We start from the raw sequence: 19811 nt of genomic DNA on the forward strand, positions 1-19811 counted from the left end.
GCCTCCCTCTGTCCTGCACCCCCTCTGTCTGCCTCCTCTGTTTCGCTTTTCCCTCCTCCGTTCTCTCCCTCCATCTTTCAGCCCACACAGAGGAGTGATGAGGAGAGGAAGAGCGACAGACATGTGGGATGGGTGAGGTGGGGTGGGGGTTTAGAGGAAGGGCTGGCATGGCATATGAATGCAGAGACTCAGACAGACACACGGAGGTGAACCGTATGACTTAACAAGACTGGCTGCTTTTGCTGGGTGTGTGCATGTGTGAGTGTGTGTGTGTTTGTATGTATACCTGCTGGAGCATGTCACTAAACAGTGGTGAGTGGTGTTCATGGTAAGTGGCATTGTTTGTGTGTGTGTGTCTGTGTGTGTGTGTTGGTGTGTTAGCATCTGACTGAGCAGATGGGGAGGATGGGGTGCATTTTGGGGACAAGGGCGGGGTCACATCTGTGTCGTCCCTCGCGTTTGTCTTTGTGTGTGTCACTTGGCAGGGCGGCCACATTTAGAGTCCTCAACACAAACAAGGTGATTAGCAAGTTGGGACAAACACATTATTACTCAAAATTAATGGACTGACCTCACACTCTTTCTAATAGCCAACTGTTTTCCCTTCCATCTCTCTCAACATGTCCCAAAAAATTGGATTCTGTTGATTCCAGGCTCGTATCCAATTTGTACAACATTGATAGTGCGCTGCTAATGCAATCTGCAGCCGAGCCTTATGCCATATTTATCACTAAACTATACACGAGTACAACCTGCTTATAGCCTGGAACATTTGGACAGACACAGGCTGTCGCGTGTACACACACACACACAAGCAAACACACACACACACGCTACCCCTGCCTACCCTCGTCTTGGAGCTGCCATTGATTTGGGCTGCAAGGTGCTGTGGGCAATGGTTGCCATGGCAACCGGCAGCCGAGCAAGGCAGCCAAAGTTTGAGCTGGCATGAGGAGAGAGTGTGTGCGTGTGTCTGTGTGTGTGGACTGTTTGTGAGTGTGTATATAAGAGGTAGAGCAACCAAGCATGCATTTATGTTTCTGTGTGTGTGTGTGTGTGTGTGTGTGTGTGTGCGAGGTGCTGGCGGGGTGACAGCAGTCTGTTTAGTATGCAGCCTTCTGACTGCATCTCCCTTCCTCCCTCCCTTTGGCCCACAGACACAGCATAAGAATGATCTACCCCCCCTCACACCCATGCAAATACACAAACACACGTAAACACACACTCATGCTTGGCTATGGTTGCTCTTCTACATATGCACATACTTAAAGTCACATACACACCATGTGCCTGTAGACACACTGTGTCATGACTGGTCTCCCACACACTGAGGCCTGTGGGTCAATATTGCAGATGAGGTTAATATCAGAGAAGACTTGATCACTCACACACATACACACGCACGCATGCGCGCGCACACACACACACACACACACACACACACACACACACACACACACACACACACACACACACACACACACACGCACACACACACACACACACGTAATAAACACTCCACCATATAGTGACATTCCTCTGAAAAAGCAGCCTGTTGGTGGAGGTGAGTATTGATATTTCCTCTCCAACCCTGTATTCACACCCCCAGGGCGTGTCGAATGGGTGGAGATGGTCTGTCTCAGTGTGTTTGCTCTGGCGCTGTCGGAGTAAACCAAACAGCTTTGTTGGGGTGTGTGTGTGTGTGTGTGTGTGTGTGTGTGTGTCTGTGTGTGTCTGTGTATGTTGTGGGGTGGGGAGTCAGGAGACCCTGGGAATTGTTTTCCCTCCTGCTGCTGCCTCTCAAATATAGATACACACACACACACACTTATGTGCCTACTCTTATCTGAATACATTTGCATAATACACTCACTATCATGCATGTTAGCTCACATATACAATCTTACATAACTTACATTCTTGAATCATACATATAAACACACTGTTGTATCAGACACATGCACAGAAGAGCTGGGCAGTATGGCCTTAATATCAGTAATATCACAATATTTAGGCTATATCGTAATACGACTTATATCTTAATATTTTGAAATCTCCTCAAAATACCAAATACCTTTATATCGACTATTGCATCAATAATGTAGGGATGACTATTGGTACTTTCACAAAATATTGCAATTTTGGTGTAATGCACCAGCCAAAACCAGGAAAAGACAACACTTATGACATATAACAATAAAACGATATCAAATGTCTAAGATGATATATAGTCTCATATCACGGTAATGATATAATATCGATACATTGCTCAGCCCTACGCATCCAAAACCAGATATAAATACATACATTTATATATATTAAGTACATACACAAGCAAGATACACACATACACACACAGGCAAACACACATGTTATCGATCGGGAGGAGTGAAGTGGAGCTCTGGACTAACAGCTCCCTCTAAGCACAGGAGAGGAAGAATGGTTAAGGAGGCAAGGAGGAGGTTGTGATAGGGAGGATGAGTATAGAGGGGAGGGGGAGGGAAGGGAAGGGAAGGGAAGGGAGGTGGGGAGAGAAAATGTAAGGAAAGAAAAGGAAAGGAAAGGAAAGGAAAGTGAGGAGAGAAAATGTTAGGTAAGGAGGTAGAAGGGAAGGGAAGGGAAGGGAAGGGAAGTGGGAGAGATAATGTAAGGACAGAAAAGGGAAGGAAAGGAAAGGAAAGGAAAAGAAAGGGATAAGAAGGGAAACAAAAGGAAAGACAGGAGAGGAAAGGAAATATTCAGAGACAAATAGGAAATAAAAGGAGGCATTAGGAAAGGAAAGAAAGGGAAGGAAAGAAATGGGAGGAAAGGAAAGGAAAGGTGAAGAGAGGAGTAGAGGCTAGGAGAGGGAGTGAAGAGAATAGATAAGAAAAATGGACAGCAGGAGCACAGAGAGAGCTGTTTGTCTTGTGTTTGTCTTAACAGGAAGCATCTCAGGAGGGACAGCGAGAGAGCAAATACACAGCAGAGCGCAGCAGTCTCCACCCAGCCCCCTCCACCTCTCCACCTCCCCGCTACACCCAAACACCCCTTTACAACCTACCCCCCCCACCTTCCCCCTATCTTCAGAGCCTCTCTACAGGATCTGAGAGCAGCTCAGCTCAGCTCAAGCCCTGACACGTGTGCCTGGGAGAGAGAGAGAGAGATGGGAGAGTGAGAGAGTGAGCAGTATTCACTTGTGTGTGTGTGACTCAGAGAGAGAGAGAGAGAGAGAGAGAGAGAGTGGGGGGTGACAGAGTGAGCAGGAGAGAAAATGTATGTACGTGAGGGAGGGAGGGAAGGTAATATCTCCTGCTCATGGGGATAGATGGAGGAAAGAGAGAGGAATTACTTGCTCTGAGGATGTCCTGTCCCCAGGTTTTCTCTGTTTCTTTCTCTCACTCCCCTTGTTGCTCCTTCCCTCCATCCTTCACTATGTGGTTCATAATAGAGCTAGAGCCTTAAAAGTAGGCTGATACAGATCTTGATATTTGAGAGTTTTTAAATTGATTGACTGATTACTGATTATTTTAAAAACACATAAATGGGTAAGATAAATGCCTTAATTTTCAAAATCCATTACATTTGGTTCCATTAGCTTATTTCATAGTTAGAATAATAATCAAAAAAATATCAGAATATAGCAGCAAAGATAACAATACATTTAAACGGTAAACCTAAGTGGAAATTAAATCAGTATCAAAAACAACTATAACAGAAAAAAAATACAACAAAAACATATTAAAGTTTTGATCTCGATGAGGAAAACAAGATGCATCTTATAAAACAAGCAAAAACAATAATCTGAATTTAAATTCAATATATTGAACTATAATAAACCTATAAAACTATAAAGGCAGCAAGCGACATTTAGTTTATCCAAAATTCTCCTTCTATAGTGTCGAATTCAAAATGCTTTCTCATGTCACTTCTAAAGTTCGGTGTCATATCATGTGTTCAGCACACCTCACCAGTTTCATGCAGTTTACAGCAACAATTGGCCCACTTACAGATTCACTGAACAACTGAGCATGCAATGTGACACATAGGTATGCATTATTTTCTGATATGAATGACACCATTGATACCTGAGAATTATTTCCAACGAAATAACAAAACAAATGACACTTTTAAAATAGGCTATGTGACTTATATGAATTATCATAATTTTTCTATCCTCAAAAAAGAAGCCTGTGCTGGTTTGGAGATAAATATTGAACCTGATTAACAAAAATAAAAATCAAGGAGCTCTTTTGTTTTATTCACATGCAATAATAGCTTTCATTTTTGTTTGTCATGGACAAAAAAAATGCAGAAAACAGTGGAAATCAATAAAACTTGCAGCACTCTTGGCTGATACTGGACCGTAATTAAACTTAAGTTTACAGTTATTTCACTGTTAACAAACAATGAAATGCTTTCTAAACCATTTATTAAGCAACTGTTTTTTGTCAAGTAGAGAAAGATTATAATAATTAGTACATAACAATAAGTAATAACTACTGTGCAGTTCATCTATAAACATTATTTGGCTGGTCATTATAAAGTTACAACTGATGTTTATAAACCTTTACAATTTCTTAATAAATGATTAATAGAGCATTTCATTCTTAACAGTGAAATAACTATTGACTAAAGTCTAATTAACTATAGATTTACCATTTATTAATGACGATTAAATCATAGTGTTTTACAGCTGTCCCTTGCTGAAGCACAAAGCACTGTATTGTTAGACCGAGTTTCGAATTCACGCGAATCATTAGATTGTTTGTTTTCCATGTCTGATAAGAGACGACACCGTCATTTACTGATACAAACTTCCAACATACTCCAAACTCCATCATATACAATACTGACACATAACATCTGTTATAAGCGAACATCAGACAAAAATATCATCCAGTGGATTGGTCAGGTTGTAGTTCAGCACGTGAGAGACCCCCATTGGGAAACTGGCTCTGTATATGTGTGTGTGTGTCTGTTAAGTCTGCCACCTCTGAGACCTTGTGGAGGTCAGGGTTCTTAGTAGAAGAGGATGGAGAAAAGGATGAGAAAGAGCAGAGAGGATGATGAGAGGGGCTTTACCTCTGGAGAGAGAGAGAGGGGTGGAGAAGGTAGAAAGCAGGAGGGGCTTTGGCAGAGAGTGTGTACGCCTGTGGGTGTTTTTCAAAGCCTGTTTATTTGTTGAGAGAGTGTGTGTGTGTGTGTGTGTGTGTGTGTGTGTGTGTGTGTGTGTGCGTGCGTGCATGTGTGAGGGGGCTGGTGTCGTGACTCACAGGGCTATTAGCACTGGGATCGGCTCCTTGGTGCACTGCAGTTGGTGTGTGACACCATGATCTCCTACATGCACGAGCACACACGTGCTGATTTCCACGCACACACAGTCAAACCTCCCGCCCCAATTTATCAGGATGACACCAGAAGCCCTCCTCTGAGGCCAACACCTGTCAATCCATTCTCATCCAATCATCACTCAGATAACCCCGGAGACCCGCCCCCGCGCTGCCAACTTCACACAGCTGCACGCGCGCTTGTGCAACAAGCCACATCCGTCTCACCATCATCCTGTCTCACACACACACACACACACACACAGCGAGGCGACCGCATCATCCGTCACACGCAGACAAATCACACAAACATCTTCGGCAGACTCACGCACGCGCCTTTGCTCCCCCACTTGCTGCTTCCACAGAGACATCCACCACCGTGGCGACGGTAACCGCGACAACGGGCATAAATTAGCGTCATGGCGATATGCAAAGCGAGGGAGCAACAATTAAAGCTTGACTAACGAGCTTTTGAGGAGCGAGGCTGAAGTTTCCCCGAGCAGCTGCTAACTGGATTAGCCTAGACACACACACACACACACACACACACACAGGACGCAGCCCAGAGACGGCGACGTATAAGCACCACCTGTGAGACGACACCGACACACACACAAAGCCAAAGGCTAATGTACACATGCGCTAATGCAGACAAAGAAAATAGAACCCAAACACAGCTAGTATCACTTCACCCCAACACAAACACCATTACCAAGAGTGTCTCAGGGGATAACAACATATCAGCACAAATTACTCCACAACAAGGAATATACATACAAACACAAACATATAAATCTTTTGTTATCCTGCCTAGCTTTGACTGGTACTCAAAAGATTTAGCAGACATGGGTTTGCCTGAACAGTCCAGCCAAGGCTCTTCCTACGAACTGAACAACAAAGAGTGTGACATGATTAAGGGTGTTCTATAAACACAGTATATGTTTGGCTGAGGCAGGAATTGTTATTGAGTCATGAGATCTCTGTGTGCTAGCTGTTGCTAATACTGCAATTGTTTGCTTAGCCAAATGCTAGCTCTAAAAGCAATAATTATAACCAAGCCTGCTTACTATGTATTTTTTCTTTGAAAGGAGTGTCTGTCTAATACCACAACTAGACCAAGCAATTAAAGATCTAATGTGGGGAAAATGAGCATTACTGTTTTCCTGTTGGTTCATTTCAGCGTGTAAATGCAGCACCGCCTTGTTTGTAGCATTTGGCATATGCTGTCATTATTTTTAGGATTTCTCACCTTGACATACTGAAGGATTTTGCAGCTTTTTGTCCTTTTTTTGTTATGCGCCTACAATTTGGGCACAGATGGTCTGAAAACTCTTCATATTAAAGAGCTGATTGCCAAGACCTCCTTTTAGACTGACAAATATTGCCAATAGCATTACATCTAATATGACCCACCTCTGTAACGGTGCTTTTAATTAAGTTACTTCAGTATTAAAATCCTTTTCCATTAAAAGAGTGCTCCAGAGAATTTGTATTGCACTTCAATAAAGTTAGGTGATTTATGAGAGATGGATTTAAAAATGTATCACCAATATTAATACAGCAGAAAGTGAGATATCTGGACTGCTGGTCCCCTGAATGGATCAAACTCCAAAAAACTTCCAATAAATCTATTTGATAGCATGTTTTTATCTTATGTTATCTTTCAAACTTTACACTCCAAGTAAACTGAGCTTTTTGTGTAAAACTGATGGACTTCCCCTTCGAGTATTACCCCTACATAAGTGCTACTTGTCTTCATCGTTTAGATGTTGATTTAAAGCTCATCTGCACCCACCGCATCCCTAATAAATGAACATTATGGACTCTTTCGGACATAGTTTCCGGTGAACTACTGGGAAAGTCTTACAGTCATTGCTTGGATTTTTTCACTACTCACACAAGCAGCTATATCAGTTCATTTTCCTTTGATAGCCCAACATCATTAACTGATAACTTACTGGTAAAGTGGTACGCCAAATGACGCAAAATACAAGAGGCATAGAGTCTCAGGGGACACACAAAAGGGACTTATGCCATTTTTCCACCAGCGTTCTTGGCTGCGCCGAGTCAAACCGAGCTGCGCCAATTTGCTCTTCCATCACCAGTTTTACTGCACCGAGGTTAGCTGGGCCGCGCTGGCGGGGGACATACCCCGGAGCAGGGCCAAGTCGGGCCCGCCCCACCCCCAAGAAGGCTGCGGTCTCCCCCTCTAATCGATACTCAACTCATGTCTGTGTATGAACCTGAGAGAAAGACGTTTTTGAAAGTTGGTGTGTCCAGCTCTCAGTACTTTTGTCGCATTAATTGAATCTCTTTAGTTTCTCTCATCCTGTTTGCAACTTTCAAACATCTGCTGTGTTTTATGGTTTCATCGTGTTCACTTTCAGCTGTTTTGGGAGTCATGTTTAGTTACTGCTGGTGAAAACGCAATGTTTCCTGTAATGCTGCTTCATAATAAATTATTTTAAATGACTAAATAACGAGGAGCTGTTATTGTTAAGAAGTTATAGGAAATTAAACGTGTAACTGAATTAGTGGAGCCACTTTGTTAGCGGTGATTCTTCGATATTACTGCTGGGGTTCAGGACAAGCGCATCATTGGTTCAAGACACACCTTCAAGCAGGTAGCCCAGTTGTGATCGAAATGCAAATCCTGGCCGCGCTGGGCTGCCGCAGCGAGTCAAACCGAGTAGAGCCAGGTCGGCAGATGTAATGGAAAAACGGCATTAGCTGACACAATGCGTTTTCAAACATACCATGGCAATGCCAGACTATATGGAGCACGGGACAGTCCAGCAGATGGCAGTAATGCAACACTTAAGGTTGCCAACCGCAGTATAACTCAACAGAAGAAGATGAGGCAAGGCCGGATGTACTATACATGGCAGAAGACATCTCTTCAGGAACATGGCAGCCGAGGAGATGTTTTTGTCCAGTAGCAGTGTTCTTGTAATGTATTTAGTAGTCAACAAGATTGTGAGACAAGTGATGCTTTTTTTATGATCTTCTTGAATCAGAAACAGCATTGGATTAATAATTAGGAACATTTAAAATAGCTGGAACTGGACAGAAGTCAAGAAAGTGGATTCAAATACATCATCAGTGGAGTCTTGTGTTTGGTTGCTTGGTCCATGGGAAAGCGTCTTTCGTCTGAGAGACATAACCCTTTACGAGCTTGTCCCTACAATGTTACTGCTTTCCTTCACAACACAGCCATTGTTTCTGAATTGTTACACGGTGTTGTGGTGGGAAATTCACGATACAGATTCCCTGAATATCGATCCCTGCTCCCATTCATACATGATCCCATGTAGAAAATGTTCCTGAACATTTCAGAGATAAACTGCATATGTGAAAGAGGCTTATGACAAAATACTTGAAGAAAAGCACAGTCATCTTTGTTATAGTTGATTTGCTAATGTTATTTGAGACCTGTGTGGTTATTCACTAAAAATAAGCTGATTAGAGAGTCAGTGCAATCGGGCTAGATGCATGTAGAACAGTGAGTATTTTGCATTTCAGACATTCCACTCTGCACTGCTCACTTATTTCTCCCTTTCCAGGCCCTTGACTTTCTTTTTAATATGCTCCATCCTCACTCTACAATAAATCTCCCTCTTTCTGCATTTGCCTTTCTCCTTTAAGTCGTTCTTTTTTCTTCTCCACACATCCCTCTCCTCTCTCTTCCCTGTCTCCAATTCTCCTCTGCTCACTCAAATAAATCTCTCCTCCCCCTTCTACCGCCCCCCCCCCCCCCAAATCTATGAAACACACACAAACATACATGTGCACGGACCCGCACTCACTCTCTTACGCACACAAACACACAGCCCTCCAGGCAGCAGCCACAAAGGCCCCATATTAATAAATCTGCTCCTTTATTGGTGCTGAGTGTCTCTGGCAGAGGGAGAAAGAGAGAGGGAGGAGAGGGGGAGGAAGGAGGAGGAGGAGGAGCAGGACGGAAGACGCAGAGATCACCAGAGGGGAGGAGGAGGAGGAGGTGACTGACTGACTGTAGCCATATCATGAACACAAGGGAGGCAGAGTGAGAGAGACAGAGAGATAAAGGTAGAAGGAGACAGCATCGACAAGTGCATCATCAACAAGCGTGCACATACCAGCACACACTCTTTCTATTGACGACAATACAATGGCCCTGAGATAATGAGCAACACCATGAAAAGTGTGAGCTTTCACTTGCGTAGGTGTTTATTTGTTAAAGTATAGTTCACCCACACTTCCTTAACGTCCTCCGTCCGGTGGATTATTAAGGACACCTGACACCTGGCTAAACCACTGGAGCGTTCAGAGTGGGTTGTGCTGGTCCCTGCGCTCAGGAAACAAACTGCCCGAGGTGGGCTTTCGGTAATGACAGCAGCTAGCTTGGCTTAGTGGCCCAATCTCAGCCATCAGTCAGCTGTGACAGATTGGGGATATGAGCTAAGGAGCCGTTTAGCTTTGGTGTTTGGCGTGGTGTGTGAGTGCATGCGCTTGTGTGTCTGGGGAAGGAGGAGTGGGGGGAGGCTATCAGTGCTGCTAGTGTTGCAGAGGCATCAATACACTCTCGACAGGCCATTTTCCTATGCCTATTCCCAGCCCTGGCTTGTTGCTGGGGCAACTACCGCCATTTTACCTTCCCTGGCTGCACCTCTGGAAGGTTTTAAAAAACAGCAATCTGTTTTATGTAATCCGTTCCGGTCAACTGTTTAAATAAGGTTGTATTTTTATTTCTGAATGGTATTGGCCATTCTGTGTGCAAGATGGAGTCCCAAGTATATTTTATTGGAAACCTCAAGTGGACAGCTAGCTTTCATAAAGCTACTCATGGATTGACGAGATGAAATTGGAGGGCTTTTCACTCTCCTCCCAAGGTCATGGGTTGAGTGTTCTATAACACCATCAGCCTAAAAAATGGCACTCATCTACACTCATCTCTACACTTTGTTTTCGTCTGAAGAACGACTCAAGCTCCAGACCAACCGCAGTTGAAGGAAACCTTCCTCCTAGACCAACTGAAAAGGCAACAGCATTGACTACACGTGAACTGCGCCAATGCAATGCAACACAACTTTGCCAAAATTATTGTGGGGAGCATCAGACAGTTCTCTTACCTGTCCATGAGGCTGCATGGCGCTGTAGGGCATGTTCTGGTTCAACACCTTCTGCTTCATCAGCAACATCCTCTTCTGCTCCTCACTCAGGTGGGCTGTCTGCCCTGGGATTGGCCCCTGGGTCTGCCCTGGCCCTGCGCCCTGGCCGCCGCCTCCACCACCACCCATGTAAGGAGGCATCATGGGGTTCTTCACCTGATTGTTCCCTCCCATGGGTGGAGTCATCCTCTGGCCTAAGTGATCAACCCCGCTGCCGCTGAAGTGACTCAGCGGTTTGGTGTTGTTGTAGGACAACATGGCTGCTGTTTGCTGCTGCTGTTGCTGCTGTTGTTTGGACAGGGCGTTCTGGTTGATGCTGTTTGGCTGCTGCTGGCCCATCATGCCCATGTGGTTGTGAGGGAGGTAGTTGTTCATGGGGGCTTTGGGCCCATTGTTAGGGGCCATCCCAGCAACTAGAGGGCCCTGTGGTGTGTTAAAGGCTTGCGGTGGGTACATCATGGGGCTGTTGGGTTTGTCTTGGTTAAAGGGACCAGAGTTGTAGGGACTGGTTGGAGCACCTGCAGGAGACCAGTTAGCTGCTTGTTGCTGCTGCTGCTTCTGCTGAAGCAGTTTAGCACGTTGCTGAGCCATTGCTTTTAGCTGCTCTGCTGGAGAGAGTTCAGGTGTCACTGGCCCAACAGGCTGACCTCCAGGGGGGACCCCTGCCGCTCCGGGTCCTGTGCCCGCCTGACTGACCCCTGGGCCTGGGTTCATCATGTATCCATTCCCAGGCCTAGAGACTGCTTGCGTCTGAGCCTGGGTTGGGGTCTGAGGCGAGCGAGCCACGCAGTTGTGCAATGGGGAACCTGATGCCATGGCAACGGCTGGAGACTGCTGCAAAGGTTGCTGTGGAGGCGTTCCATTGGCAGTGGTGGCAAACTGAGGGCCTGACGATGATGGTCGGACCTGAGAAGAGTCCAAACACAAAAACAATCCCACTCTTAAATAAATAGTTCAACACAAAATCAAGAGGAGATTAGCTTAGCTCAGAAGAAAGACTGGAAACAGGGTAAACAGCTAGCCTGGAAGTTCAATGCCCGTCAACACCTCTAAAACTTTCCAATTTACACTTTGTCTTTTGTTTGTTTGGTCAGTACACAAACGGCAAAGTAAAAATGACAGTTTGTGGCTTTAGAGAGAGTTACTTCAAAGAATGTTTGGTAGCATTCAGCCTGTACAGAGACCTTTATCAAAACCTTTGCTCACCACGCCAGCTGTGTCTGGCAACACAGCCAGTGACACTACACAAGAGCACTGGATGGATGTTAACTGTAGGTCGTCAAGAAATGGTCACAACATGCGACTCTCCCTTAACTCACAACTTGTTCCCCTTATATTTTTTTGTTTGTGTAAATATTGAATAAATGAGAAACAACTTGCTAATCATACATCTTTGGATTAGTCGGTAGGTGTATCTGTGAACCATGGAGAGAACGAGGTTACCAGTCTGCCCCTGGTTTCAATCTCTATGCAAAAATAAGGCTATTGCCTCCTTGTTTAAGGTCCATACTTTCAAACCATATATGACAGTCATTTATCTCATCTCACTCTCAGAGAGAGACTGATATTACTCATTGCAGAGCCATTTCCATTTATTAATATAAACTATATATACATAAATAAAAAATATCTATATTTGTTCCGTTTACTGACCTGGTTGGACCATTTAGGAACTGGAGGGTAATATTGGTTCACAAAAGTTAAGCCCTTACAATGTTCACAAAAGTCTGTTCATAACTTAAAGCGCTGTTGTAGTCTGGCTGAAAGCCATCTGTCTTTGATCAAAATACCGCACAGATAGCTTATACAACTATATTATAACCCTGAAACAGCCTGCAAGAGTTTTTTTTTTCATGTATTAGAAATTTAGAAAGAGTAAACTGAATGACACAACCATGTAAATATATTAATTCATATTAATTCATGGTTTTAAATTTAAAACCAGTTCATATTATCAGATTACTGAAGAAAGTGGATCAAAAGGCAGAAACAACAAGAAATCACAACGGATAAACAATTTTCAAAAGCAGTTTCTACTCATTGTATTGAATCCTTGCACAGAAAAGGATTGAACACGTTAATTTGTACTGTGAATGCAGATTATACACAGTTTTGCTATCATGACATGTCGATCTATTGTTTCTGTTACAACTAAAGCATTTTAATTTGTGCATAATTTGTGCTCCATTTAAAGTTACACACCAACAAATGTGCTGTAATTCTGCCTTTAGAGGAAACATCAGACAAGTATCAATATGTGACTGAATCACCTAAGCTGGTCACAACAGATGAGGGTTAAATACCCCTGCCATGTCATGTTGACCCTCTCAGTACTGACCTGTGGTGAGCCCATGGGAACCTGTGGGCCTCCCTGTGGAGGCTGAGGAGGAGGAGGCAGGGCTGCCGCAGGTGCCACCCCCCCTCCAGGTGCCGTCGTATTCCCAGCTGCTTCCTGTGGGCCTGGTGTCTGATTGTTTGCTGGCCTGCCAAACTCTGCCTCTTTCTTGTCCTCAAAGTCCTCATTGAAGAGGTCGTGCATATCGTCCTCTGGCACAGTGTTGGCCAGCTCATCGATCAGCTCCTGCCACTCCTGGTCATTGAGGTTGATGTCCGAGAACAGTTTGTTCTGATTGGACAGAGACTGGGGATCAGAGGACTCCATCCCGCCTCCGTCATCAAGTGGCTCCTGTTTCAGGTCTTTGAGCAGGCTGAAGCTGTCCTCCAGGTCCGGCAGGGCACCATTCAGCTTCATGTCCGATAGATGGCTGCCACCGTTCTTCCCCAGCTCATCTGATGCCTGGCCTACATGGTTGCCATTACTGTTTGTAGTGTTGTTTCCTGTGGAAGTGTTGGGCCCACCAAGTATGGGCTTAATGTCCATTTGGTGATGCAGTGGAGAGATGGGTGGTACATTGTTGTTATTGTTGTTGTTAGGGAGACCTGTTAGCGAGTCCAAACCACCTGAGCCATCCTTCCGTACCCGTTTGGTAGTTGGTGAGTAGCTGCCTCCATCACAGATGCCGTTCTGTTCTCCATTGAGTGGCGATCGTGCACTGTCCAGTTTCCTCTTTACAGTCTCCTGGAGCTGTAACAAACAGGAAAGAGAAATTGGATTAGGACTGGAGGAGCACCAGAGATGGGACTTGTTAGCAATATGAAAACTTTTCTGTGGTATCCAGGGTGCTAAAAATGGAAACAAAATGAGACCAAATCAATAAGGCTGCTTCCTCTCCACACAAATCAAAACCTATCATGAGAATGCAAGAGGTGAGCTGAAAATCAAAATATCACCAAGACAAATCAATTGTACTTTCAGAACAGATTCAATGTGACTGAAATAATGATCATTATAATGACTTCTGACAGAGGAAACATGCATGTGTGCAGAAGTGCTTGAAGTAGTAAACATGGGGGAAAGCAATGAGAAGACTGGTAGCCCTTTCTATGAGCAGTCCCAGCAGGCTGGACTCAAGGTTTTGTTGAGGAGAGAAGAAAAGATCAAAAGAACCGCTAGTTCCTTCTGTACTATTCTCCCCATTATTAGCATCAGCCAATGGGGGGATGAGCTGCCCCATCTAAATCCACACCCCATTCTTAGCCTTGCTATAGGCAGCGTCCGCACAGTCCGCTTAACTTAACAGCCTCGCTGCCTCTGTCATGGCACAGACGAGATAACGACAGGGTGCTAACGAATGCTGGCTGGCGGTTAAGGTAATCACTATCATAGACCTGGACTGGAGAGGAGAGGAGGTATGGGGGGGACAGCAAACAAAAACTGAGACGTAGACACAAGAGACAAAGAGCACAGAAAGACCATGCCAACGTGAGAGATTTAAATTCTCTCCATTTTGGCCTTTTCTCTGCACTGAGCAGGTGTTTTCTTTCACCTAAAATGTGGTTTTCAATAACACTCATAAATGGATACTAAATACGGAAATCTCACATTGTAGTGCCGACACGAAAAACAGAGAATTTAGAAACCTGATATATAATTGTCAGCAGGGGGCTAGCCTAACAGTAAGCTAACAATTCTGTTCGACTGATGATACATGGCCTATACTTGAACCAATGCTTGGCTGGAACTATGAAGTGTTTACACCTCCTTTGGCAAAGAAATGTACAAAAAAATATGTCATTGAGATTCTGTGGTGTTAAGAGGGTTTGGACAGGATTTTGACTACATCTCTACAAGCCCTTACATGGAGTTTTGAGCAGCAGCAGCACTTCAGAGACTCAGTGCTTCAGTAAAATGTTGGTGCGAGGGATCGCAAATGCTTAGTTGTATATTGAGTGAGCAATTTAATAAACTCTCAATCTCAATTTTACTCCTAACTCTTGTTAATTTCAGACCTTAATGAAGTTGGCAGAGGAATGGTAGATGCTATTAAAATGACGGATGGGAGGCAGGGACCTCATTTATGAAAGGTTCCCAGGGTGCAGATTTTGCGCTCCGACCCAAATCTGAGCAGAATTTGGGAATCATACAAAAAAGATGATCGTAATGGTAAAATCAGTGGTATAGGATAGCATTTAAGGTTTGTGAGAATGGATGTTATACTTACAGTATTATTTAATGTTTCTTTTTCTACATTTAGTCCAGATAAAGTGAGAGACTATTCTTAAGGGGCCATCAAAGAAGAGCATTTGAAAGCAGATTAGACTGTTCATTTAATGCTTCATTGATGTTGTTTTAGTTAATAATATTTCTGAAAGAAAACCAGCTTTAAATATTTTTCAAAAGCAGCTGGCTTACTAAAGGACGTGATTAAATAGTTCCATAGGAAAAGAAATACATGGAGTGACCTTCTGAAAATATATATTTCATTGTGCTATCTGACTGAACACTTCCTCCACTGAAAACTCATTCTTCTCAGCCACTATACACACACGCATACAAATGCATAGCCCCGCACACTGATTGGAGCACTTTGCAGGTTACATACAGTACGAGCATCCTGCAGATCTACATTTCAAACAGTCTTCTGTGAAGAAAGGAGCCGAGAAGCAGTGAAATATTTTGTACAATCCACACTCTCAGCTGTCACATGTGAAAGAGTCAAACACACACACAAAGAAAGAACCACTGATACATGTATGTGTGCGAATGCACGCTTAGCTCTTTGTTATTCAGATGGAACAAGAGACAAAATATATTCAGATTGTATTCTGACCCTGAGGTGGACCCACTCAAGCTGCCAGACGTGCACACACACCACATCACAAAAAAACACACACACCACAACGCAGAACACACAAATCATCCTTTTTTGACTTTCTTGGTCTACTGGTGTGTGAATGTGTGTGTGTGTGTGTGTGTGTGTGTGTGTGTGTGTGGGGTGGGGCTGTCAGGTTGCTTCCCCCTCTGTTCTCCACGATGACTGACAGTCAGCCTAATTATATTTATGGCATGATAAACACTATTAGTATTGACAGCCAAAACTACAGTGTGTGTGTGTTTGTCTCTGTGTGTGTGTGACTTGAACTCTTATGCTGGTGTAGCCATTAGAGGAACAACTGAGAAAAACACCGGAAAACACACATCTCCACTGTCACGACACGGCTTCATCAACTCGGGGTGTTTGTGTGTGTGGTCCTGCAATCAATGGGTTTAAATAATTCAGGTCTCCTGCATGCGGGTTTGGTTTTTGTGCGAGTCTGGGTGTTTGTGTGTTTGTGCATGCATATGTGTGTGTATGTGCGACAGGCTTTCCCTAAATGCCAGTGACTCATGTTGATAATAACAGACTCGCCTTTCAAAGCCCACCTATAAAAACTCCCATAATTATCCAGGTGGTGTGAACTGTAGCACCCTCCCACAGACATGTGCACACACACACACACACACACACACACACACACACACACACACACACACACACACACACGTGCACACACAGGTTTTGCATACACACTCAACCGTTAAAAAAATCATAACCACTTAATCCTTATTGATAAAATCCTGAATGTAGAAACAGAAACAAAGAAATAGAGAACTACATCCAGACAGAAAGAGAAAGACGGACTGTGGTTCTGTCTGCTCAGTACTGTATGAGTCAGCACGGCGCAGCCTGAGGGAGTGTTGACAGGATGAATGACAAAACTGTGAGCCAGAACAAAATACTTCATATTAACTGCAGTTAATTAATCATTTGTTTTATTTGAGCACAATTAGCAACCTAATTACTCCTCTGAATTACAGTAATGTACCTGGCATGCATGGGGAACTGACAATATTTTTATTCATTCAGCAATCACGGCAATAAAACACACCTGAATCGAGAGTGTTTGCATGTGTCGGAGAAATCAGAGCCGAGAGAAGAAGATATGGAGAGTCAGAGACAAAGAATTTTGAAGTAGTTTAATCAAGCTGGAGTGCTTAGCGAGAGCAGAGGGAAAAGAGCATCGGAGTTAAAAAAAAAAGGACGAGAGGATGTAAAAGAGCAAAGACAGGAGAGAGAAAAGGGAAGAGAGCGGTGCTTGTTTCCCCCTCCTGCGTCTTTCTCTGTATTCTTTGACATAAACACCTGCTGACTGCTCCTCTGTCGGCTCCCACAACAGACACAGAGAGAGAGACAATGACAAAGATACGGAGAGACAAAAGTAAGAGACACACACACACAGACACACATACGGGAGGAAGAAGGGATTTATTTGTCAGGCAGAAGGTCTTTTTCCTCTGAGTGTGAGGAGCTACCAGGACATGAAGATGAAGAGGAGGAGAGACGGTGAGGGAGAGAAGAGGGAGGTTGGGGAAGGGAGGGAGGAGATAGGTGGCTTGATGGAGAGGCATAGCGCGCCAAATGACAGCGGGGAGCAAACGATGAGAGGGTGATCAGAGAGGGAGAGGGAGGGAGAGGAGAGATGGAACCACTAAGGTGCTGTTGTTATAGCAACCTGCTGCTCTGGTGCTTTGTGCGCTGCATCCTCCTCCTTCCTCCTCCTCCTCCTCTCGCTCACTTACTCCCTCTCTTTAAAGGTTGAGCATCATATCGAATTCAAACCAGAGTCTCAATATTATAAGAACATGTCCATGTCGAGACGGTTATGGGGATTTTTTTTCATGCTACAAATTAAATGTGGAGGTGTCTCGCAGACAAGCCTCTCGACAACAGAAACCTTTTGTCCATAGGATCACAGAACATGCTGTATCCCTCCTGAGATTTATCACAGGAGGTGTCGTAAACCTGATCATAAGTCACATCCCAACAGCATCTTCTTTGCATTATATTAAGTCAATGCCCCTTCTTCTCACTGTCCTTGATTCTCTCCATCTTTTCTCCTTTGACGCCACATTATCTCCTCACTCTTTTCTCGTTACTGACTGTAGGGGACAGTCAGTCCTGCCAATAATAGGCAGGATGTGGCCATGTGACACATAGGGAATTCAGACCTGTTATTAACATCCGTCCTGAGAGATCCGATCGCAAGTGGACAGCTCTATGTCCGTCATCTCACACCTTGCAGTAACATGCCTCTCCACGTGTCTCAAGTTACCACTTGTGATCGTATCTCACTTCACTTTTCCCCACTTTATATGCATATAAAGATCTACATCACTGGTAGATATGGATAATGTTTCTTCACACAAATAAAGAAATATATTCATGTGTAACATTTGCTGAATTAACAATAAGGCCCAAATAGTTACAGTTTTTCATAGACAGGCTTCACAAAGTTTATAAAGCCTCTCTTTACTCAACAGCTCACAAAATTAAGCTATTTTTTTAGGGCGTCTGGAGATTTTCTCCACGGGCGACACAGAAGTAGCCTATATTGGTTACTGTTTACTGTATTTGCAAAAATTTGACATGTTTACCATCAATAATGTTATGAAATAGTAGGCAGTCCTTCAGTGTGGCCCAGGGCAAATGTGTGTTCACACACCGCTAAAAGAATGTGGTTATACAAGTGGCCCAGACCACCTCTGAATGTGGTGAACTCAAATGTGTTTTGGGATGTGTGTACTTCGAGCTATCCACTTGTGATTGGATCACTCAGGACAGATGTTGATACCAGGTCTGAAAAGGGCCATCAACCCACACTGAGTGACTACAGGGTGATGACCAATGTACAAGAGAAAGTAAATAACCAACGGGAGTTTACCAGACACACCCAAATATGGCACACCTTCACTTTTTGGGCAATTTTCGTGTTGAAACAGGAGCTGGAAAACAGTAAGTCTATGGTAAAAATGGGGAAACGCTTTTGGACATTTTTGTTTCATACTAGTATGTCTGATCCATTAAGCTCTTGCTGAGAACTCTACAAGTCCACCGCGGCAGAAATATTTTACACATGAATCCTGATCCCAGCGTCACAAACCGAGCTTTACTCGCAAACTGAGCTTTAATGCTAACAATAAAACATACTGTATGACATGGTCAGTGAGTTTAGTGCACCAATCAGGTGATAGTGGCACAGTGACTACGGTCAGACTGTCAGATACAGGTAGCACGCACCCACAGATATCGGCCAGAACTGTCCAAATTTCATTTGGTTTCCTTCGTGTAGTACCATGCTCGTGAGTGTGTGTGTGCGCTTGTTCCTGGTCTGGCCCACTAGACTGTGAAATGAGCCAATTAAATCAAACAGGTCTTTAATAAGTAAATGTGTGTGTGGCTGTGTGTGAGTGGTGTTGATGGGTTGTGGCAAAACGCTCTGGCATGCATCCACCTTTCCTGCCAGTAAAAGGTACTGTTCGGTTGTAGGGTCTCTAAGATGTGACCATAACACCAAGCCGATGGTTGGCCAATGTCGGCACCGTCGGTGAGCGTCCGTGGTTCTAGTTGTTGTAGTGTGACCCACACCGTTGCAGAAGTTAAGTCTCGTCAGTGGCTTTATGGCCAACTGAGCAAGTAGAATCGGCGGCAGGGTTAGTGAGTGAAGGAAATCACTCTGAATGGCTGTTCAGCTAAGGAATCAGTGCACGAGAAGAGAAACAGAAAAAGAAAGGGAAAACCCCTCATGTCTGACACTGTATTATCTATGATTTTACCCATTTTGTGTGGTTTCACCTCCACCTCTTCGCCAGTGTCATCTGACACTTTTTATCAGACACATTTTTGTTGAGGTGGCTATAGTAGCAAGTATTATGTCAAAAACACTGTTTTATCATAACAACAGTTTGTATATCAGCAGTCCAATGTCTTCCCGTTTTGAATGATGATTACAGACCTGGTGGTATTGAGAGGTATGTTCTTTCACACTGGGGCAGAATGTATAAGCTGGTTGGCCATCGGCTGTAGTCTTTTACGATGTGTTCAAGTGCAACTTTTTGGCAACGCAACAGTCAGCCTCTGTCACCTCTAGTTCTTTGATGTCGGTTTTGTGTGTCCGGGCCCTAAGATTAGTC

General features: G+C 44.1%; 1 protein-coding gene across 1 annotated transcript in view; it reads right to left on the minus strand.

The window, feature by feature from the left end:
* maml3 (mastermind-like transcriptional coactivator 3) overlaps positions 1 to 19811 on the minus strand; it is a 107312-nt gene that overhangs the window by 38915 nt on the left and 48586 nt on the right. Inside the window, exons 2-3 of the mRNA XM_084339664.1 lie at positions 12798 to 13544; positions 10421 to 11365 (exon numbers count right to left, since the gene is read on the minus strand). Of these exons, the coding sequence (XP_084195790.1) occupies positions 10421 to 11365; positions 12798 to 13544 (1692 nt within the window). The remainder of the gene's footprint in view (positions 1 to 10420; positions 11366 to 12797; positions 13545 to 19811) is intronic.

Source organism: Pagrus pagrus (assembly GCF_965226575.1).
Source record: "Pagrus pagrus genome assembly, chromosome: 2".
Taxonomy (NCBI): domain Eukaryota; kingdom Metazoa; phylum Chordata; class Actinopteri; order Spariformes; family Sparidae; genus Pagrus; species Pagrus pagrus.